This window comes from Thalassophryne amazonica, chromosome 13 (assembly GCF_902500255.1).
Source record: "Thalassophryne amazonica chromosome 13, fThaAma1.1, whole genome shotgun sequence".
NCBI classification, from domain to species: domain Eukaryota; kingdom Metazoa; phylum Chordata; class Actinopteri; order Batrachoidiformes; family Batrachoididae; genus Thalassophryne; species Thalassophryne amazonica.
Window position 1 is genome coordinate 34,850,696 of NC_047115.1, and position 24,591 is coordinate 34,875,286.

The 24,591-nt window shown below is 40.9% G+C and overlaps 1 protein-coding gene across 2 annotated transcripts in view; it reads right to left on the minus strand.

Annotated features, from left to right (window-relative positions):
* The window catches only part of dlg5a (discs, large homolog 5a (Drosophila)), a 98,355-nt gene that overhangs the window by 35,669 nt on the left and 38,095 nt on the right, over positions 1-24,591 (minus strand). The window contains exons 7-21 of one of the 2 annotated variants that reach the window (XM_034185752.1): positions 24,103-24,415; positions 22,716-22,946; positions 22,214-22,398; positions 21,975-22,100; positions 20,995-21,127; positions 19,612-19,739; positions 19,352-19,527; positions 19,133-19,236; positions 16,919-17,011; positions 10,826-11,866; positions 9,545-9,665; positions 9,324-9,468; positions 6,878-6,981; positions 6,633-6,722; positions 6,316-6,484 (exon numbers count right to left, since the gene is read on the minus strand). In XM_034185752.1, coding sequence (XP_034041643.1) covers positions 6,316-6,484; positions 6,633-6,722; positions 6,878-6,981; positions 9,324-9,468; positions 9,545-9,665; positions 10,826-11,866; positions 16,919-17,011; positions 19,133-19,236; positions 19,352-19,527; positions 19,612-19,739; positions 20,995-21,127; positions 21,975-22,100; positions 22,214-22,398; positions 22,716-22,946; positions 24,103-24,415 — 3,159 coding nt within the window. Of the gene's footprint in view, positions 1-6,315; positions 6,485-6,632; positions 6,723-6,844; positions 6,982-9,323; positions 9,469-9,544; positions 9,666-10,825; positions 11,867-16,918; positions 17,012-19,132; positions 19,237-19,351; positions 19,528-19,611; positions 19,740-20,994; positions 21,128-21,974; positions 22,101-22,213; positions 22,399-22,715; positions 22,947-24,102; positions 24,416-24,591 lie in introns of both variants that reach the window. The other variant, XM_034185751.1, reaches the window with a different exon arrangement.

Genomic DNA, 24,591 nt, shown 5'->3' on the forward strand with positions numbered 1-24,591 from the left:
AACAAGTTCAAACAGGTGCAATTAATACAACAGTGCAGAATAAGAGGGCTTCTTAAAGAAAAATTAACAGGTCTGTGTAAGCCAGAATTCTAGCTGGTTGGTAGGTGTTCAAATACTTATTTGCAGCAGTAACATACAAATAAATTCTTTAAAAAAATAAAAAAAATAAAAAAAAAATCATACATTGTGATTTCCGGATTATTATTTTTTTTAGATGTCTCTCACAGTGGACATGCACCTAAGATGAAAATTTCAGACCCCTCCATGATTTTCTAAGTGGGAGAACTTGCAAAACCGCAGGGTGTTCAAATACTTACTTTCCTCACTGTAAGTAAATGTATTTCTGAAACCTATTGTGCAATGAAAAACAAAACAGTCACAATTTAGAAAGACTATTAATAATAATTATTATTATAAAGACCTTAGGTGTTTTTTGTTTTTTTTTATATCAGTGAGTATGGGACCATATTGTAATCTTTTGTTGAGGACACGTTTTAAAAGGCAGGGTGAAAGTTATTGAGCATTATTACAAAGCCCCCCCACTCCCATTTAATTCAAAGAAAAGGGAGGAGAAAAGTAATTTAATGTTGTGTTTCTTGTTTCCATTGTGCAGAAAATTACCAAACCATTATTTTTGTGTACCATTCAAGCACTATGTTTTGATACATAAGTCGCAGGACCTTGCAAAGGAGTTATAAAAAAACAAACAAACAAAAACACAACTTATAGTCTGGGAATATACGTACAGTACTTTCAAACGGGGTCTCTATTTTTAGAAATGAATTTACCTGCCTTCACTTTGGACAGGACATATATTGGTCTAGTTCTAAACACTTAGAAGCAAGAAGACTTCTACTGTACAGTAAAGAGGCATACACAGTTGTTGTCAGAGATTTACATACACTCATCATGGGCATGAACGTCATGGTATTTTTGTGCTTTAACGAAAATGCTGAAAATGCCCTGGATTCTGCCCCGCTGCTTCATTCTAAGAATCACTGTAGAGTGCCTACAGCGATTCTTAGGATGACGCAAAATTTGCTCACTTTAAGGAGAATCGAAAGGAGCTGGAGATCGATCCTTATGGAGGTAGAGACTTGTGACTGGAGTTTGGACATTACTTTTTGACATGAAAAAATATTTAAAGTTTTGAACGCGATGAGTTTTGCAGACACTGCTAAAGTTTTATATTCCCAACATAGATTATCAGCTCAAATAAGTATGAGGGGAAAAAAGGGCCACATTTTTTTTCCCAATGGGTTGAGAGTCAAATCGCATCACGAAAGCATCGACCCTCGACCACCTCACCTCATCGCATGATCAACCCACAACCACAATTAAAGTCTAAGGGTTGAAAACACTCCATCTGTTGCTTTAGATAAACTGTTGTGGATATGTCTGATAATTCTCATGAAATTTGATGTTTAAAATTTGGTCTGTGCTGCAGACTGGTTAGCCAAGTTAGTGACACCTTCATTACTATTTGGGGGGACTTTAAATTTCATAATGTCTCTAAAGCTATTATAAAACACTAAATTATTTGTGCAAATGTTTCTGATGATCACAAATGGGTGAAAAAAAATCTGCTTAATGCAATGGTAAATGGAGACACAAATGGCCAAATTTCACTGCTTTTTTAGAGCTTGTAATCCCTATATTTCTGCATCTTATATTACTTGACTCATTGCAGAACTATCCACCAAAAAAAATCTTACTTGAGATCAAATTTTCAGTGCACACTTAGTAATGCTGTTTGCTCAGGTCAGAATTGAAATTTGCTCCGTTGATCAGAGCTAGCCATAGTCTGCGTCACTAGAATGAAAGCTCCTTGGCCCTTTCTTCTTGATGTCTAATGACTGTCGGGACGCCAAACAAATCTTAGTGACATCTTGCCTGCATTTCCATGGTTTGTACACCTAAACACCATCCATGAATTAACTATTTTCTCACTTTTGCGATAACTGGCGCTTGAAGGCTCACCAGCACTCACTCTATGTTTACGTTTTCTGCCCTTCAATATGGAGGTAAGTGAGGAATTATGGGTAACCATGCCCAGAATGGGAAGGGGTCTATTGCAGCCAAGTTTCAACTATCTCACTGTTGATTTGTGGTGATGTTGAAGAATTTGGAGGTAGTCCTCCTCCTTCATTATTCCATCCACTTTGTGCAATGCACCGGTACCACTGTGAGCAAAACAGCCGCATAGTATCATGCTCCTACCACCATGCTTGACAGTTGAGACAGATGGTACAGTGTTCCTTTGTTTGAAAGCCTCACCTTTACTCATCCAAACATAGCTCAATACTCATCTGACCATAAATCCTTGTCCATGTGGACAGCTCCAAATTTCAGTCTAGCTTGAAGGTGTTGATTTTGGAGCAGGGGTTTCTTTCTTGACCGGCACCCTCTCAGTCCATAGCGATGTAAAACTTGCTTCACTGTGGACAGTGACTACAGTGTTCCAGCAGTTTCCAGTACATGGGAGGCCAGAGCCTCGGTGGCTCCTGTGTTGTTCAAGACCTCCTAATCAGTTTCCTCTCATCTGATGGTGATAGTTTGGGTCTTCTTCTAGACTTTGGCAAAGTGGTGACACATCGAATAAGTTGTATTTACCATATGTACAACTGTTGGAATCTGCCATTGCTTAGAAATGGCTCTAAGACACCATCCAGACTTTTTAAAATCTACAATTCCTCTTCCGAGACATCCCTGAGTTCCTTGGACTTTTCCATTGTTCTAAGTATTGGTCAATCCAGTGAGTGTTGTCACACACATCCTTTTATGATGGGAAAAAAAGAAACTACCAGTTGTAGATCACTAATGAGGATTTAATAGGCCTCGCTCCTGTTACATTAAAAGGCATTGTGGGCTGTTTTACAATCAAGGTACACTAGTGTATTTTAAAGATAAAGTCTGGTTTAATGACAAGGTGGAAATGACCCACAAAGTTTAGTTTGCCATACATGGATAACAACTACTGGTCTATCAGCACCAATTGTCATTCAGTTTGATATTCCCATTTGTTTACCAGCAGAACTCTAATTATACCTGTGTCTGTCAAAAATGTCCTCTCTGGAAATAGAGTGCATTTCAAACTCAAGCATCAGTGTTATGTGAATAATAATTTTTTGTTTGAAAAAGGTAATCACTATCTGTGATGCCACAAAAGGATGTGTACCTAATTCGCTCAAATGTCTTTAATATTGGGGCGCAGCTCTCCGTCTGTCAAAAACAGTCCTCTGCAGAAATGCTTATAGTCCATCACAATTTGACAATGCAGAAACACAATAGCAGATGTATACGCTGAGTACATACTTACCATCAACTGTTTTTAGTAGATAGTATATATAGGTAGATTGCACTATTCTTAGTCTGTATAATTTACACAATTATCTTAATAAAAAAAAAAAGTCCTCTCCGGAAAGTATAGCAGATCATATCTGTGAGCTCATATATGTAAACATCTGACAGGTCTGAAACTTTGGGAATTTAAGTACCCCAGTCAGCAGTTAGATATGGATGAGTAACTTGACCATTTTGATTTTTTGGTGCCAGTGACACATACTTTTGTACCCTGACTGTGAAACAGCCAGTGTAGCGCCTTTACCACAACTTATTAAAAGATGTGAATGTATACTCAACAAAAATATAAACGCAACACTTTTGGTTTTGCTCCCATTTTGTATGAGATGAACTCAAAGATCTAAAACTTTGTCCACATACACAATATCACCATTTCCCTCAAATATTGTTCACAAACCAGTCTAAATCTGTGATAGTGAGCACTTCTCCTTTGCTGAGATAATCCATCCCACCTCACAGGTGTGCCATATCAAGATGCTGATTAGACACCATGATTAGTGCACAGGTGTGCCTTAGACTGCCCACAATAAAAGGCCACTCTGAAAGGTGCAGTTTTATCACACAGCACAATCTCACAGATGTCGCAAGATTTGAGGGAGTGTGCAATTGGCATGCTGACAGCAGGAATGTCAACCAGAGCTGTTGCTCATGTATTGAATGTTCATTTCTCTACCATAAGCCGTCTCCAAAGTCGTTTCAGAGAATTTGGCAGTACATCCAACCAGCCTCACAACCGCAGACCACGTGTAACCACACCAGCCCAGGACCTCCACATCCAGCACGTTCACCTCCAAGATCGTCTGAGACCAGCCACTCGGACAGCTGCTGAAACAATTGGTTTGCATAACCAAAGAATATCTGCACAAACTGTCAGAAACCATCTCAGGGAAGCTCATCTGCATGCTCGTCGTCCTCATCGGGGTCTCGACCTGACTCCAGTTCGTCGTCGTAACCGACTTGAGTGGGCAAATGCTCACATTCGCTGGCGTTTGGCACATTGGAGAAGTGTTCTCTTCACGGATGATGCGAAGGAGATGTGTTGCACTGCATGAGGCAAATGGTGGTCACACCAGATACTGACTGGTATCCCCCCCAATAAAACAAAACTGCACCTTTCAGAGTGGCCTTTTATTGTGGGCAGTCTAAGGCACACCTGTGCACTAATCATGGTGTCTAATCAGCATCTTGGTATGGCACACCTGTGAGGTGGGATGGATTATCACAGCAAAGGAGAAGTGCTCACTATCACAGATTTAGACTGGTTTGTGAACAATATTTGAGGGAAATGGTGATATTGTGTATGTGGAAAAAGTTTTAGATCTTTGAGTTCATCTCATACAAAATGGGAGCAAAACCAAAAGTGTTGCGTTTATATTTTTGTTGAGTATATGTATATATTTGAGCCTGTATGTATCATTTTGAGTCTGTGTGGATGAGAGGAGATCCAAAATAAATTCAAACCTGTGCACCCAATTCTTGTTTTTTAAAGTCATTAATGATGTATACTGTACAATCATTCCACCTTGGCAACAGAACAGTTCAAGGACATCATTAACAGCCCAAAATTACGATGACATTCATGCCCATGATTAGTTTATGTAAACATCCGACCAAACTGTACATCCTCACCATCATCAACATCACAGGAAGATTCACTGTGTCTGTGCATTTTCATATGAAGGTGGGTTTGCACATGACATACACATAATATGAGAGAAAAGATGGATTAGCAGTGGTGGTGCACAAACCATGACCAGCTCAGGGCTGATTAAAACCCTCATTTATCATTCACCAGCAGAATAAAACGCAACTCATCATGAGGCCAAAATACACATGCACATTGGCCATGTCATCATCATCATCAGGCATGGACACTGCATGCAACATCTGAGGCCCAAGTGCATTTATTGCCATGGAGTGAAATAAGAGTAGACACAATGTCAACAAATTACTCTCTCTTTCAAACTCATTAGGTATAGCTAATCAAGCTCTTTTCCATGACCACAATATCTTTTTTTAATGGAAATATCCCATATTATAGTTCCACGATAGCATGCAAATAACTAGGATGCAATGAACTGGCAAAGGGGAGAAAGAAAAAAAAAATCCAAGTGCACTTTGAGGGTGGTGGGCAAACATAACGAAAACCTGCCTTAAACTGCACAGAAACTCATTAAGACTCTTGTGCTCCCCTATATCCTCTTGCCCAACGACACGCACACATGGAACGATGTGAACTTTTAGGGAGGGGGGATTTCCTTTGTTAGGGCACCTTAACGAACCTGAGGCTCCTGAGAGAGGAGAACCTCAGCCTTGCAGCCAGAGGAATCCTTAGAAAAGACTGATTTCGGTATAGCGATCTGTAAGTGGAGGGTGCAAAGAGGCAGGAAGAAGATAAGGGGGAGTATGTAGGACAGAAATCACACACAGTAACAATGTAAAATAATGTGACGAATCGCAACACAAAACAACACAATGTCAAAGTCTAACAGACTGGAAGGTCCCCGCTGATTTTGTCAATTTGAAGAGACTCCCATAAAAGCATTAAGTGAGTGTTCAATCTGAATTTCAATGAACACTTGCACATCTGTGATCAGGATAGAACTGTTGCCTGGCAACACCATTTGATGAAGCCCAGGAGTATTTCTAAGAGTAACAAAGGCAATATTTGAAACCAGTTTCCGAAACAATCATTATTCTCCATTAGTCAACAACAACAACAGCATTTGTGGAACCATTATTTCAGGAACAAAGTCTTGACGCTTATAATAAAATAAATTACAATTATTCCAACATTGATCCAATTCTATTAGGTCACTCCCACTACCAAATAAATAAACCGATTATAAAATCAGGAAAGTGGACAAAATTATGTTGAACAATCTAAATCCAATAATGCAAACATACACATTTACAGCAAACATCTGTAAACCCTTTCATCATTTTTCATACCTGTCTTTCCTGCGTTCTCCTATTGGCACAGGACTAACAGAGATCTGAGGTAAAGTGGAAATGGAACCCTGTGATTGGCTGCTGACAAAGGAGGAAGTCTCCAGATTAAGTGGCGACTGTGGTGGAGTGATGAGACTGGGACTGCTACACTCAGAGTGTGAAAGAGAGCCTGGAGTTTTGGGAAGGCACACAACAGTGCAAAACATGTTACTTACACCTTGGGTAATACAATTCCAGATGCTGATTTTCATGCGGTTCTTGAACCGTTGCGGTTGTAATTATATGATAAAGTATCTCATTGCTGGTGAATACAGTACCTCTGTCTGACCCCAGCATGGAGCGGGGGTAACGGGGAGTTGAGGGGATTTTGATCCTCTCTGTGCGGTACTGGACATTACTGGAAGAACCTGGCAAAGAGAGAAATTACACAGGGCTAAATATTGTGACACAATAACTAGAAGGTGAATGAGACATTCACTACGTGACTTTGTGTGCATATGCGCGTGCATGTGTGCTATGCAAGACTGACCAAGTCGGGCACTGGAGGGCAGTGAGTTTGTACCGTGTGATACTCTGCTGCTGCGTGATGGTGGCAAGGATTCAGAGTAGTCGCCTGTGCGCTTTGGCTGGCTCAGGTCCAGGCTCAGACGACCCTGGTGTTGTGGGCTGTACAGAAGCAGAGACAAATCAGCTTAAAAAATATGCAAATTAAAAAATTATGCATCCAAGTTCAGCAAAATTTAATGAGTCATCATCACCAACACCCCAAACCCCACCCCCCGTAGACTGTATATACCCTGTACAAACTCTCAGTTACATTGTGCACAGGGTTTCTGAAGAGCACATTTGAAAGTCAAATGTAACAGTTATCAATGTCGCCATGTTGGCAGTACCCAACTCCACCGAACTCAAAACCAACTCATAAATGGACAAAGAGGTGGCACGTTGGCAAAATTGGCGTGACCTTGACGAGACGAATGAAGTCTGAACAAACACCCCACCCCTCCACCCCTATCTCAGAGAGCCTAAATAAGCTAAAGCTAACAGGCCAACTCATAAAGTATGACTGACCTCAGTAACCATTACACCATCAGTGGTCCAAAACTCACCAAGATACCAATACCTGTGAACTGTGCTAACATACAAATGAAATAAGAAAATTTCACTCAAGGGAAATACTGGACCACAGACTTCTTTGATGGTCTGTTAGTAAAACTAACCACAAAAGAAATAATGTCACTTTTGATATTTGTCATAAAATGGCAAGGAAAAACAGTCAAGTCCACAACAGTTAGCAGCCACTGTTAACAGGGCCCTGGAGTATGAATGCCTCTCAGTGGCACACAGCTGTCACTCAAAGCGACTACACCTCTAATCATAACTTTATTTCTTTAAAAAAATTAAAAAAAATTACCCCCCCCCCCCCCCAAAAAAAAAACAATGCCTGATACAGCTGCCATGAATGGGGAAACTAGCTACAGAGAACACATTTTTTTTAATTACCTCCACCAAGGAGGTTATGTTTTCGGTCATGTTTGTTTGCTTGTCTGTCTGTCAGCAAGATAACTCAAAAAGTTTTGAACGGATTTTGATGAAATTTTGTGGAGTGGTTGGAAATGACAAGAGGAACAAATGATTAAATTTATTAATTAACGCATTAGCATGTCTATGGCATTTTCAATGTTAAAAGTTAGCATTAAGCAGTTGCAGCTGTCATCACGTTCGGGTGCATTTGTTTTCAAATTGTAATATTTCTTAAATTTATTTTTGTTTATATATTAATAATCGAATGATTATTATATACAATTTTAGAGAAAGAGACAAAAAGAAATAGATCACTGTGCCAAGGAGGGAATCTCTTTAGGGTCAGTGACCCTATGGCCTTGTTTAGAGAAGTGTTTCATAAATGTTAAAAAATTCATATATTTGCAGTTTAGTTGAATAATAAATTGAATTTTGTCTCGTTTTTGTCTCTAAGCACATGCAATATCAATATCAGTGCTCCGATGACAGTAGCTTCTGGGAAAGGTGCAAGTTGCAATAAACTGTGATGCCAAGCACTAAGGATACATGCTATCCAGTCACAACAGATGAAACTTTTTTTTTTTTACTACTGAGCAAACATCATTGTTAGACTTTTTTTTAGGTTCAATGATTCCACGGCGTGTAGATGTTATGGCATCAGTGACCCCATGGCCTTGGCGGAGGTTTGCACTCTCTGAGTGCTTCTAGTTATTTATTTTTTTTTTTTTTGTAGCAGGCTGCTGTAAAGTTGTAGTTTTGGAGTTGGAGCTTCTACACGAAGCAGCTTTCTTTTTGAGCCAGCCTCCAGCAAATGTTCGAGGTACTTCAAGAATTAGCACTTCAGCATTGGCTTAATTTTTTCAGTTCTGGTGGTTGGGGTTTGGTTCGTCTTGATTATATTTCCATTTAATACTGGAGACATGCAATACAATAGCTTTTATTGCTTTGGAGTTATTGCTTTCAACTAAAGGGGATCTATTGATGTATTCTCTTGTTACATTTTCCAGGGTACATGGCATAGGATGACCGTAGATTCATGAGCCTTCCTCAACAATGACAAAATAGAAAATCTATGGTATATTTTTGCCACTGTGTGGAAAACCTGTATCAGGCATCCAAAGACACACATATCCAGAGGTTCACATTGATGAATTCTGTGGCTTCTTATGTTCAGATGAAGATTAATTTATGGAACTAGATCTCCCTCATGTGGTACTGTGGCAGAAAAAGCCTGGAATACGACTTGTCCATGCCATCTAAAAAAACAAAAAAGCTCAAGAAGACAGTAAATGACTGTTTGTCCAAAATGAGCACAGCGCACTCCACCTACATGCTCAGAAATGCATGGAACAGAGAGAAATCCACCTGCTTGATCACATTTTTTCCCCCCTCACCACATTGTCTGATGGGCGGAGCAATGCAAAAAAGGAGTGTATACTATAAAACCGTTTGGAAGTGTTAACCAAGGAAGCCATCAGTGTTACCTTGTGTGTGTGTGCTGGTGACAGATCTGAGAAGCTACAGATGGACAGTTGCTGGTGTGCAGACGGTGACTGCGCACAGTGTATACTGGATTCCTCATCACGGCCGTCACGGCAGGGCAAGGAGCCAGACCTTGGTGGGCCGAATCTGTTAGAGCAGACACACTTATTACGTCAAACAGGAGAAATCGATAATAAGCATTTGAGAATATTGTGAAACTCACTGGGAGGCAGGGAGCCACCGTAGACTGTGGGTACGAAGCCAACGCTGTGTCTGTGGGAGCGACTGGGGGAGGAGTGCAGAATGTCCCTGGTTTCTGCTGAATGATCATCATTAGCGTAGCTCTGGGATAAATGACAAAGAAGTCATTATTCTCCCTACTGGCTAACAACCACTTATCCTTGACCCTTGACTGGAGACAAGTTCAATATGTGAAAATGACAGAATGAACATTTTAAAAACCATAACTATGAACATTTATGGCACTGCTGCATGCTCAGGGGCAACCAGTCATGGTAGTCCGAGGCCCAGGCACTGACTCAGCGTTCAGAAACTTCAATCACTTGATGCAGTGAGAGACACACACGCGCACACACACAAAGTTCCAGAGGGAACTCAGACAGGCTGTAATTAAAATCTATTTCAAAAACAATTCTTTGGCTCCATCTGCTCATCCAGATTATTTGAAATGTTAATCCCATCACGATTTCATGCATTCATTTTCTATACCAGCTTACTCCAATCAAGGGTCAGCGTGAGGAGGGAGGGGGGTTGGAGCCTAACAGTAATAGGATGTGAGGCCCGGTACACCCTGGACAGGATGGCAGTTTGTTGCAAGGCCACATATAGACAGACACATTCACACTCACACCTATGGGCAATTTCCAGTAACCAATTTCACCTGCATGAAAGGAAATTGGAGCACCTGGAGGGAACCCACGCAAGCAGGAGGAGAACATGCAAACGCCACACAGAAAGGACCAGGTGGGAAGTGAACCCACAACCTACTTGTTGTAAAGTAACAGTGCTAACTGTTAAGCCACCATGCTGCCCATCTTGATTTCATGCATGTCCTTTTGTCACTGGGTAATTCCATGGAACTGAAACATACATTATTGCTTTTGGTGGTCCTCCTGTGATCTTATCTACTACTATAAGCAACAGGTTTGTAGTCATGTCTCACGGCAGCCTGTACTCAAGGTTCTTGAAATGGTGCAATATCTCCACCTGGTGGATATTTACCATTAATGCACCACAACAGAATTTCGCCAAGTGCTCTAGTTCTCAAAAGGATGAAGAGATAACAGACAACCCACAATTCTCTGGGATGTCTCAATCACAGCAGGACTATTGAAAGCCGTAATGGAAGTGACAGTCACATGAAACTGCCCTATTTTATTAAAGATAAAGAAGTTTTTAATAATAATTGTGCATTTTATTAAATAGACAAAAGTTGTGTTAAGCCAAAGCTCCACATCTGGTTATTTACTTTAAAGGAACTCACTTGAAAGGTGGGCAGCGTGATCATTTGAGGGGTCATCCTCCGTCGGAGGGCAGGGGCAGATTTAGGGCGCGGCCTCTTCACTTCTGGCTCCTCTCCTCTCATTCGGCCAATGTCCTCATCGCATGACTTCCTTGAAATTAGAACCTTGCCATCCAGGAAGTAGTGGTTTCCATTCCTGTCTCTTTCTCGCTCACACCTCTCTCCAGCTGATGTGGAGATTGTGGCCTCTCCCTTACCGTTTGAGGTGAGCGTGCAGTCTGAAGCGGAGCTGCTTTGATGTTTGTGTTTGAATTTAAAAGAGTCATTGCGAGTGGGCGGGGTTGGAGGGGTTGGGGTGGATGAGGAAGACAAGGACTCTGCTTTTGATGGCTGTGGGGAATGGGAAGGCGCTGTAGCGTAAACTGTTGCTATTTGATTGGCTGCCATGAACTCCATCTTCGAGGTGGGTGTCTCGGGCCGTTTGAAAGCATCCAGGTCAAAAATGGACTTCCTCTGCTTTGGCGATTTGAAAATTGAAAGCTGGGCTGCCGCTGTGATGGTGCTGGTGTTATCGGGCGCAACAGACATGCCACCCACCATCATCTTAGGCCAAGTGCCTCCACTGTGCTTCTTCTCCAGTGTAGTCTCCACTGTGATGCAGTCTGAGTGAGAGACAGAGTCAAAGGGCAAGGAGGAAGGGGCTTTTGTGTAGGAGCAGCACTCCTGGAAAGCACTGGGGCCATAGCGGCCAGCACCCAAGTCAGAGGCCCCCCGTAGGGTAGTGGCGTGGAGTGAGCCTGTGGAGAAGGGTTTGCCAATATCCCCATACATGCCCCCTTCATCAGAGTCAGCCACGACCTTCCGCCTGTCCCCAGACATGTTACTTGCACTGACATTTCCAAGATCATGGCAGAAGATGTCAGTCTGCGTTGAGCTGTTGTGTTTGAGGTTGCGGCTGTTTCGAGAGTGAATCTCTGAGAGGTGAATGCGCCCATTGGACTTTTCTGATGACTCGCGTAGACTCTCAAAGATGTTCTGCCCAGATGTGCTGTGAGGGAGGAACTGTGGGGAGGACAGATGTCAAAATGAGAAAACTCAACATAGAGGGTAGCTGCAAAATTCAGCAAGTACACTGTAGAATACACCTCGTAATCATTGGATTGAACTGGTCTCAACAAGATGGTAAAGTTAGACTTATCCGTCCAGGACTGACTCTCAGGTTTGCAGTCATACTGACAACAGTTTGCAAACATCTTCCTGCAAGTTCAGAGCAAGTTTAGAACCTGAGTCTACTGTCGTGGTTTAGCGCCCATCAATTGTGAACGCAATGACCTTTATTGGTTCTGCTCATGACCGTCTGAATGACTTTAAAAAGTTAAACACTGTCATACAAAGTCTCCCCACAACCTTAATTTCACAATGTAAGAAATAGTCTCTTATTGTCCTCATCTGAACCATTTGTAAGACTACTTAAAGAAAGATTTAATATATTTTCATTCTGATAAAACAAAATCTTACAGGATTTGCCTAATTTCTAATCAACATCTGTTCTACACTTCAGATCACTTAAAAAGTAAAATTTCAGTAACCTATAAAGAATTGTTTTAAATAATACATTTCAAAACCCTTGAAGTGAAAATATTTGTGACATGTTGTTTTGAGTCATATAAGACAAATTACGATTTTTGACTCACAATAACATTTTTAAGCCGCTGTGCTATTTGTTAAAGATGCACCACTTGCCAATTAGAGCAGATTGAGGCTCAAAATGAGTCTTCTCTGCCAAATTCAAAGTCTTATTTCAAGAAATTTTAAGTCAATTTTTACTCGTTTCATGGACTTTTTTTTTTTTTTACTTGTTTTACTCCATGGACTATGATCTTTGCAGATGACATTGTGATCTTTAGTGAGAGTAGAGAGCACGTTGTCTGGCCTGGAGAGGTGGAGATATGCACTGGAGAGAAGGGGAATGCAAGTCAGTCAGAGCACGACTGTGTACATGTGTATGAATGGGGGCGCGCCCGGTCGAATAGTGCGGATACAAGGAGCAGAGGTGGTTAATGCTGATGAGATTACATATTGGGGTCAAATATCCAAGGTAATGGAGTGTGGTAGAAAGGTGAAAAAGAGAGTGTATGCAGGGTGAAGTGGGAGGACAAAGCTGGCAGGAGTGATTTGTGACCAAAGAATATCAGCAAGAGTGAAGGGAAAAGTTTACAAGACAGTCGTCAGACCAGCTATGTTGTACGGCTTGGAGAAGGTGGTATTAACAAAAAGACAGGAGGCAGAGCTGGAGGTGGCAGAGCTGAAGATGTTGCAATTGTTTTTAAGCATGTCGAGGATGGACATGATTACGAATGAACATATCAGAGGGACAGCTCAGGTGGGACAGTTTGGAGACGAAGTCAGAGAGGCGAGAGTGAGATGGTGTACACATATGTAGAAGAGGAGCCCGGGGTATATAGAGAGAAGGATGGTCAGGATGGAGCCACCAGGCAGGAGGAGAAGAGGGAGGCCAAAGAGAAGGTTTATGGATGTGTGGAGGGAGGACATGCAGGTGGTTGGCATGACAGAGGAAGATGCAGAAGGCAGGGTGAGATGGAGACAGCTGATCTGCTGTGGTGACACGTAATGGAAGGAGCCGAAAGAAGGAAAAGACATGGTAAAAACACCTTGCTCACTCACACACCTTCAACCACTTACTCCAATTAACGGTGACAGGGGAGCTGGAGCCTATCACAGCAGTCACAGGGCATGAGGCAAGGTAAACTTCTTAGAAAATAAATAAGTGAAAATCTGCCAGTGTACCAAGTAAAAATTCACATAAGATTTTTCTTTTAAAAAAATAGCTGAGAAAGCTAACTTTTAAGTTTTATTTTACTAGTATTAGGAATGGTTACATCTTTTACAAATAACACAGCAGTTTCTAAATCTAATGGCAAGTCAGAAATCTTGCTTCACAGGCCACCATCTCCCTTCTTCTGAAAAAAGGTAAAGACCCTCTTCGTTGTTCATCCTATCGTCCTATAAGCCTTTTAAATGTTGACTTTAAACTGTTATCGAAAGTTTTAGCTCTGCGTCTTGAGTGTGTTCTGCCCACAGTAGTTCATTCAGACCAGACCGGGTTTGTTCAAAATAGACACTCTTTTTTTAATATTAGGAGGCTTTTTAATGTTATTTATAATGACTCATCTCATAATACTCCGGAAGCCTTAATCTCTCTCGATGCCGAAAAGGCTTTTGATCGAGTTGAGTGGTCTTACCTCTTTTATATGGTCAAAAAGTTTGGTTTTGGTGAAGATTTTTTGTCTTGGATTAAGTTGCTTTATTCTAACCCACAGGTCTCAGTTAGGACTAATAACACTCGGTCGGGGTACATTCTCCTTCATCGCTCTACAAGACAGGGATGCCCATTGAGTCCCCTTTTATTCGCCTTGGCTACTGAGCCGCTCGCCATCATGCTCCGTTCGAGTCCAACTATTGTGGGCATACGACGACATAGTTTGGAGGCTAAGGTCTCACTTTACGCCAATGACTTCTATACGTTTCAGAACTGCATAATTCTATTCCTGCTGCTTTGCAGCTGCTTTCGGACTTTGGTCGGTTGTCGGGGTATAAGCTGAACCTGGGTAAAGGCGAATTGTTTCCTATCAACTCAGCTGCTAGGGCTTTTCCCCTGCATGGCTTTCCTTTTAAGGTAGCCAATGACAGTTTCACATATCTTGGAGTTCAAGTTACGCATAGACATGAGGACTTATTTAATACTAACTTTTCTCCTTTACTGTTGAAAGTTAAAGAAGATTTTGAGCGCTGCTCCTTACTTAAGTTGTCTCTGGTAGCTTGAATTAATTGTGTTAAAATGAATGTTCTCCCCCGCTTTTTGTATCTTTTTCAATGTGTCCCGATTTTTTTAACCAGTTCCTTTTTTAGTCGGGTAGATTCTCTTGTTTCAGATTTTCTCTGGGAAGGGAAGGTTCCTAGATTGTCTAGGCAATATCTACAGAGACCTAAGCCGCTCGGGGGGATGGCCCTGCCGAACTTCAGGTATTACTATTGGGCTTCCAATATTAGGGTCTTAACAGCCTGGCTTCGGTGTGGTCCTTCCTCTCCTGATTGGCTTGTTATGGAGATGAATTCGGCAAAACCTGTGTCTCTCGCGGCTTTACTGTATTCGCCAATTAAATCTTCGACTGTTGCTTATACAAAGAATAGAGTATGTTAAAACCTCTCTTAAGATTTGGACCCAATTTCTGCGTTATTTTGGTCTACAGCTCTTATCTCCATATGCTCCCACTGCAAATAATCATGTCTTTTCTCCCTCTCTCACAGACAAAACCTTTGTGATTTGGTCAAACCTGGGCATTCAGACTTTTAGGGATTTATTTATTGATGGTGTTTTTGTTACCTTTCAACAACTCTCAGCCAAATTTACTCTTCCATCACATCACTTTTTTAGATTTTTACAGGTTCGCAGCTTTGTTCATAGTCATTTTCCCACTTTTCCTAGGCTGCCTGAGGACTCTGACTTTGACTCCTTGCTTTTGCCCATTCCTAGGCTGAAAGGATCTATTTCAATTTTTTATAATCGCATAGCTTCGATCCACTTGAAGTCTGAGTTCAATCAAGGCCCTCTGGGAGGAGGATATAGGAGAGGCTATTTCTGATGAGCTCTGGTCACGTATTTTAATACGAGTGCATAAGTCTTCTATATATGCTAGGCACTGTCTTATTCAATGCAAGCTTGTGCACCGTGTTTACTATACCAAGGCTCGTCTGTCTAAATTCTATAACACTGTCTCCCCAGTCTGTGATAGGTGCCAACAATCTCCTGCAAACCTCATACATATGTTTTGGCTGTGCCTTCAGCTCAGGAGTTTTTGGACAGAGGTATTTGTTGTTATATCAGATGTGGTCGGCAGAAAAACTGATCCGAATCCTCAGAGTGCTGTGTTTGGGGGGTTTTCAGGGCCGTCTCCTTTGTCCTCCTCCCAAGAAAATTCTTTATCCTTTATGACCATTATTGCAAGGAGGATAATCCTTCTTAAATGGAAATCACCACAACCTCCTCCTTTTATACACTGGTTGAGGGACATTGTTTATTTTCTTAAACTTGAGAAAATTAGGATGTCACTATGGGGTTCCTCTGACAAAGTTGCAGAAATTTGGCAGCCATTGCTACGATTGGTTGGTCAAGTTGATTTTCATTCTATTCCAGGCTAGTCCTTGGTACAAACTGTACTTTCTTCTGGGCATTGCAGATTGTATTTTAATTTTACTTTATTTCCATTTTTTTTTCTTCTTCTTATTTTCTCTTATTGCCTGGGAGCGATTGGAGGTTGTTTGTTTGTGTGTTTGTTTATTACCTAAGGGAATTGTATGATTTGTTTTATATGTATCACATTGTGAGTGGTTGTATGGCTGTGCAATTCCTGTTAAAAACCAAATAACGTTTGTAAAAAAAAAAAGAAATCTTGCTTCATCCCAGATGACTCAGAACATGATATATCCAAAACTCGTATCAAATTTTTTTTTTTAAGATTTACAAAAAGAAGAATTCATTATATCTAACATTTTACTTCATACTTGATGGTGTCTGATATTAAGTGTAGATTGTATATTATGACTAGAAATTAGGCAAATATACTTGGGTTTTGCATTGTTTTTTGCATGGAATGCCTTATTTTTTAAATAAAATCCATATCCTATCCGTTTTCTATTTTTATGTAGTATCATTAAAAACGAAGCAATGCAACAGTATATTTTAGCCTAATAAATAATAAATGTGATGCACCATGAGTGAACCAAGTCACCAAGGCTGAAAAATGGATCACAATCAAGACATCAATGCATCAGAATCAATACATGAATTAAGACAGAACAGAAAATACTGAACTCCAGTCAATGAACCATAGACTGGAGAAACGGGAAAATCCATTTTTGCTGTACACTTGTCACTGGGGCTTAAGACTGCACTTCCACACAAAGATGCAAAGTACCACATAATTACACCTTAGACAAGTAGTCCAAATTAAGTAAACGACAGCAGGAAACATTGCAAAGCTGTAATATCGGATAAGAACAAGTAGAGCAGGAGCTGTTGAACATTTGGCTCACCTTCATAAGCGAGAGGCTCAGAGAGTCCATACAGCTTCTCAGCAGAGCCTCACACTCTGTTACAGATTTGTTATCCACAGCAATACCATTGATCTGGGAAACACAGGAAGGCACTACAATTAGCGGTATAGTAGTGTGTGTTAGGACTTTGATTTGTCCTGAGGGGCGGAGTCTTATTTCTTGATCGACAGTAGGTGACACACTAAACATTTGCTACACGACAGGAAGTTACACTTTGAAGCAATTACAATATTCTTCACTTGATAACTTGAAATGATAAAAATCTACAAAGGCCAAACTGAGTAATATTTTGATGACTTATAAACTATCTTCATACTTGAACTTAAAATAAAAAAAAATACACACATAATTTCTTAATCAGGAAAACAAAAACAGCACTCTGAGCAGTGCCGTTGAGATACAGACTTTTAAATGTATCCGTTAATGTGATTTCACCAGAGGAACCTCAGTTTGGCTCCCACTCATTAAAAGTGCCTTTGAACAAGATCTTTAATCCCCAAATTCTCCTGGTGTGTGCACACACACAAAGAGTGTTTGCATCAGATGGAAAAGCGCTACAGAAATGCATATAGAAACTCAGTCACCATTTATTAAATAATATATTCACTTCCACAAATATGATCTTAACATCATTTGCACTTTCCTTTTGCACGTCTGCCCTCCTGCACAAATGGATGATTCTTCTACACTGTAAAATGGCAAACTGACAAATCCACATTATTTTTTGTTTTATTTTTGAAGAGTACACAGTTTGTCCTTTCTACTGCTGTGAGATGAGACGAGGTTGTTTTTAAAAACATAAATTCAGATGTACAGTTTAAATTCTGACCCTTGTCTCTTCCCTTTCTATTCAGTGAGTACAATGCAGCTGTGTGCAAAGACAGCGCCACCTAGCACCCCAGAGCGAGAAGGTTTTCAGAGTGCAATCAAAAGGGAATTTTATATATATATATATATATATATATATATATATATATATATATATATATATATATATATATATATATATATATATATATATATATATTTTTTTTTTTTAAGGGTGTTGGAAAAAAAAAAAAAAAAATCAATTCACATCTGAGTCGCGATTCTTATTTATTACGATTCTGAATCGATCCAAAATGTCCAAGAATCGATTTTTAAAAAGCATTCTATTAAACATTTCCTTGCTTACTTGCTGCGTGTACTGTTTGTCAGGCAACGGCTTCCGTACTACAGCGTCTCCGCGAAGGGCAGGGGGGTCCGGCGTGCTTCAAACATTTGTGAGCTGTAGCTTAGCATGGCAGATGAATAGCTAATTCAGCCAGCACCGTCTTTGCTGAAGGCAAATGTTTGGGTGCATTTTGGATTTTATTGTTTGCTGCGTAAGGAGCTTGACATGACTTATGCAGTGTGCAAAATCTGCAAAATGAAAGTTAAGTACTTCGGAAACACTTCAAATCCGCAAGCCCACATGTTATGTCATCACCCGGAGCTAAAAGGAGGGGAGCAGCGGTCTCTGCCGACTACTGACCAGCGCTTCGCTAAACTGCCAGTCAACTCTGAACGAGCAAAGCAGATAAGTAAATTTACATCTTTAGAATCACTTGATTAACCTTGTAAAGCTGCATTTTCTTAAACATAAACATTTTTTAAGTAATATAACTATTTCTCAGAGCTCTATGAATCGAAAATCGATTCTGAATCGATTCGTCACCCCAAGAATCGGAATCGAATTGAATCGTGAGCTGTTGTACGATTCACATCCCTAATAATATATATATATCTCTCTCCGGAACATAAATGGAACTTCTGACCAATGAGGGTGCTCAGACATGACTTTTGCTTATAAGCTTTTTGGGACATTTAGAAATATTGTGACGTCAAAGCAAAGTGAACAAAGGTAAAAAATAGATCAGAAATATTTCTGTGTACCCCGCCTCTTGCCCAATGAACAATGGAACAGGCTTGGCCTCCCCTGTGGCCAATAACTAGAACAAGTGAGTACAGAATATGAATGAATAATACTGTATTTTTGTCCCCAACCCTTAAAAAAAACTATTTGGTGAGAAACCCCTCTAAAAGTACATTTAAGGCTTTGGAGTGTTTAACCTCAAACGGAACAAGACCTGGGATTAGAAAGTCGATAGTGCCTGTTAGAGCAGCGGGGTGCATTCAGGAAAGGGGATTGCATAGAAGCTGACAGCGACTCACAGCGATCACTCTGTCCCCAACTGTAAGAAAACCTTCTCTGGCTGCTGGACTGCCTTGCACAATGGCAGTAACAAACACACCACTCTCCAGACCAATGCCACTGTCTGAAACACAGCAGAGGAAAACTGCTAATAACAAACAAGTTTGTCACAGACATGAAATGACAAAAGAAAACTGACATTTTTGCATCAAGCTAAATCACTTGGCAGCATGATGTACCTTTGTGTCCCATCAGGTTGATGTGGACAGGCGTGACTAGCCTTCCTGCCAGAGACTTTCTCCTTCGTACCACCATGTTGATCAAACCTCCACCATTAAGCACTGCCTTCACCACCTGGTTCTTATCCTTATTGGTCAGGTCCATGTCATTTATCTTCAACAACCAATCATTCACTCTAGACCAGAGGATGAATGAAGAGGGAAATTATGTAGTGTAGTGTTGCAGAGAGCACAGGAGAGCTGCATGTGGCGGCATTTACCTTAACCTTCCATCTGCAATACTTCCTTTGTCTACCCTCGTTACAAATATTCCACAGTCTCCTGGTAAATATGGATCATTTACCCCTTCAGCAATATCAAACCCAAGTGCTTTCAAGTCCATGTCATCCTGTTATTAAAAACAAAACAATATCAGTAAGTGACACTTTTTAAAAATATTACCCAGTCTTGGTCAGAATTATTGACATCAGGCATGTTAGGGGATAGATACACAAGCATTTCAGGGTCACTGAATTAGGGATACAACAGATTATTTTTGTAATTGATTAACCTTTTCAATTACTGCAATGACTAGTTTGTTGTTTAAGTTTTTTGCAATTAATCTACTGATAATTTTCCAATCAGCAGCCTTTAATCTTTTGCTTTACTTACATAAGTCACAACCATAAATTCCACTAATAATGCTTTATTCAAATATTTCCCCATTTAAAAAAAAAGCATTTAGTTTCCAAATTAAAGGGAAAAAACAGATAAAAAAAATATAAAGTGCCAAAGATTCAAAGGGCATCTATTGGAGGATGAAAAAAAAATTTGTGGAAAAAATTCTTGCACCAACTTTGCATCTTCCTGAGACAAAAAGATGCAAAATCATGACATATTTTAAAAGGCTGCAACAATGCCAATTTTCATGATTGATTAATCTGCTGATTATTTTCAGGTCTAAAGAATTAGTCATTTGGGCCATAAAATGTGAGAAAGTGGTGAAAAATGTCAGTGTTTTTCAAATCCCAAGATGGATGCCCTCAAATGTTTTGTACGTAACCCAAAGATATTCAGTTCACAGTCAAAAAGGAGTAAAGAAAATGATTAAAAAATAAGCTGAAATCAGAGACTTTGGACTCAAAATGATCAATAGAGTATAAAAATAGTTGCAATTAATTTAACAATTGCCTGATCACTGCAGGCGCACAATGAATGTATGTCAGAGCTCACTTGCCTCAGTCATTAAGAAATAAGAAGAGTAGGGTACTGTATGATTAAATCCATGCAGGTAGTTCTCAAAAACTGAGTGACTGCAAGATGATGAATGATGAACGTCTGAAGGAGCTATTAGCCTCTGCTGTTGTGACTGGAGAGACTGGGCATAGTGCAGCATCTGTCTCTTGCATCACCAGTCAAATTTACATTTTAGATCTGCATGTATTTATTTATTATTTTTAATTTCAGCATGCTTTCATTCAATCACTTCACATTTTATTAAAATTTCTGGTTATACAAAACTGGTTCAACTACATTTATTTTTGACCATATTTTAAATGATGTACTAAACATTCATTAGAGCCAACAATTCTAACCAGGACTGTACACATGTGATATATCACCATCCTAACCTCAAGTGATAAAAGATGAGTTGTGCCTCTTACCCGGTCTTTCTCAAACTCCACCACCTCCGTCTCCCACTCCAGGGAGTCTGTGTCGATGGCAGAGTCATGAGAGCTGTGGGCCATGAGCTGACAGAACCGGGCCTCCTTCTCCAGCTGGCTCTCCATTTTTTCCCTGCGCGCACACACACACACACACACACACACACACACACACACACACACACACACACACACACACACACACACACACACACACACACACACACACACACACACACACACACACACACACACACACACACAATCAAAGGTCAATCACTTAAGAATGACAGGACAGAGCTGACAGAAGTGGGGTTTTTTGGGGGGGGCAAGAGATATCACATAAACACCAGTACAGACTTACAAAATGCACAAGGTGTACAAATTAATAAATATAAATTTAAACTGCATCATCACACATGGTGGCAATTTACACCTCAGGTATAAAATAACCAGTAGAATTTCTTTTTTTTTTACCATATTCATTACAGCATTTATAATCATGTGAAACCGTGTACACAACTCCACAGTATCTAAGAATAGCCAATCTTGTTTTTTGCAGAGGATGAAACTGTCAATGTCATAACACACTGTTTTGACAGTACAAGGGATGTTATATTGACATTATCCAGCAGAGGGAGCTTTATTAAAAAAGAGGAAAATGAAGACTGAGAAATTATGTGCTGTGTGGGTCAAAACACAATGGTGGCACTTTTGAGGATTACAGTTTTAATCTGGGCATTTGGACATGATGCCAGACAAACAACTGAGCTTTCATGACCTCCCCAAAAGGCCGACTTGCCGCTTATGCCCACCCACCCAATACAACAGCTTGTAGAGACAAAGCAACAGTAAGCAAACTTGGCAAAGCAGAAGCCAGCTTTGGCATCGGACAGTCAGGATTTTTCTTACATTTCATAATTCAATTATTTTCCCTTAAAACAGATCAAGGAGGCTCGAGAGCCAGAGGGCCAACTCACTTCAGTTCTTTGAGCTCTCGTAATGCGTCATTTTTCTGCTTCCTCATATCGTCAAGATTCCGCAGCGCATCAGCCAGATCACTGACTGCTCGGTCCCTTTCTCTTCGAAGGTTATCGCACAGAGTCCTAAAGGGAGAAGGCGAGTGGGGGGGTCATGATGCGTCACGAATACAAAGGAAAAGATATTTATCAGTGTCTCTAATGTTTGTAACACTGAAAATTCAATTTGACAAACTGACCGGATGCTCTCCCTCTCTGCCACTATTTTGTCCCTCTCCTGGAAAGCCCAGTCCCGTCGACATTTGGCCACCTCGGTCTCCTGTGTGGCTTCCTTTAACTCCTGAGACATGGCCTCGTACTGTTTCCTCAGCATCTCAATCTCCTTATTGGCTCGTTCCATGTCGAGGGTGGCCGAGTCTTGTTTCTAAGAATACACAGAATTTGGTGTGGGGGGAGAAAGATACAAAATATTAACTGCCCCATCCCATCTGTAAAACAAACGATGCGTGCCACTGAATCAATCCGAAGTTCAACATGATCTCTGCACACGTGACTGGTAAGAAGGTCATACAGCACTTTGCTTGAGGCATGATTTAAATACGACTAGGGTCAGTGGACTGGGTCAGTGGACTGTGACAGCTCTCCGGCTCCACGAAGCTCATCAACAGAAGCCTAACCTTTGACTTGATACTGTCAAACCTGAAGTGTGGTGTGACAAAGACAGAGTTAGGCGTGCGTTACCTGTCTGGCCTGATAGTATTCTCGGAGCAGCTGATCCCTTTGAATGATCGCCTCAGTCCTCTCTTTTCGTGCTACGTCCCGCTCCTCCCGGACCATCTCTATGTCCTTGCAGGCCTGGCTCAGCTCCTTCTGGGCCTCGGCTTTGTCCTTCACTTCATGGCAGTACTTTTCCAGCAGCTCATTCCGCTCACAGATGGCCCTGTCGCGGTCCACCAGTGAGGAGTTCAACTCCTGCCAAAGAACAATGAGACGGAAACAGAAGAACATCATTTTTGATGCGTAACTAAGTTATTTCAGTTCATATACACTCCGAGAAACTTTGAATACCAGCTGAAGAAAAATCATTACAAAACCTTGTAAATAGTAACTAAGAAAATCGATGTCTTAAAGCAATCAAGTCAACATCAAGATGAAGTTAAGCTGTTACTCGCTGCAAAACAGCGGACAGATGTTGGATGTTACACAAAAAGCATCTTACCCTCTTTTTGTATTTGTTTTAAATAAATGATACACAGCCCATTGAGTTAATGGAAAATCCTGTGGGGTTTGTTTTTGGGGGGTTCAGGGTTTCTTCTTGCACACACCCCTATTAGACATCTCTAAATTAAAGTTAGTGCATATTATACATTATTATCACTTTACCGGGGCGTTGCTAGGCCGGTATCGTAGATTTACGTCGACGGTACCTGGCTATACCCGCCCGCTGTGCATAAACAAATGACGTCATAGCGCGCGCTGCCCAAGAACTGACCACAGAGGGGAGAAAAAAAAAAAAAAAAAAAACTGTCCGCAGAGGAAAAGATGAAAATGCGAGAAGTGTGTTTTGGTCCCAATATGGATATTCTGGATGATTAGTATGACAATGAGCAGCAGCTAAAGCAGCCAGTTTGATGAGGACACACTGGCTAAATTGGAGAACAGCGCGCACCAGTTAGCCGACACGACAAAAATTAAGTGACCCAACTTTTTTATGTACGCGTTACGTGTTGTGTATCTCAGTAAAAAGTGATAATAATGCAAATAACATGCTATTGTCGTACGGCATGCATTTTCAGAGGCCCGACATTCACACCCAGTCGCCCAAAATGACAGATATTTGCCCTTGTCTAACTCGGGCGAATATCTGTCATTTTGGGTGACTGGGTGTGAACGGAGGGACTCAGAAAATGCATACCGCCCTCCAAAAGCATGTTATTGTATTATTATATGTAATTTAGTTGTTTCAGTGGTTTCCAACCACATTCTTCAGGGGCCCCCAATCCTGTGGAGTAGAGAATTGGTTTTCAAATAAACTCCATGTGTACTTAAGGATTAGTTAATGCCTAATCAGTTGATGCCATAGAATTAATGATGCCAAGTGTGCCACAGCTGCAGTTAAGCCTGATACCTGTCTGAGTGCCTCTAGCTCTTCACTGGCCACCACCCTCTCTGAAGAAGTGTTTTTGAGTCGGGCCTCGGCGGTCTCCAGTTCTGTCTGCAACTTGTCCAGCTCTTTGATGACCTGGTCCCTCTCGCTCATGATGAGGTGATACTCATTGAACACAGAGTCCCGCTCTTCCTTGTACTTCTCGCAGTCCTTGGTTGACTTGAGCTGCAAGTTCTTGTAGCGCGTCACCTCCGACTGCAGCCGCTCCATCTCTCTCTGCAGCTCCTTGTTCTGAGCTGAGGACTTGTTCAGTTCCTGCTGCACTGAATCAAACCTGGGAGGGATAGGATGGCCGCTTTTAGAAAATGATGTACTGACCGTGAACAAATTGGGAGATGTTTATCAGCACTTCCTGTATGGGCGCTGGCTCGTCAATCTCTTTTACTGCACTGACTCAAACATGAAAGAATGAATTCTCAATGATTTTTCACATGAAGTTAATTTTGCTAT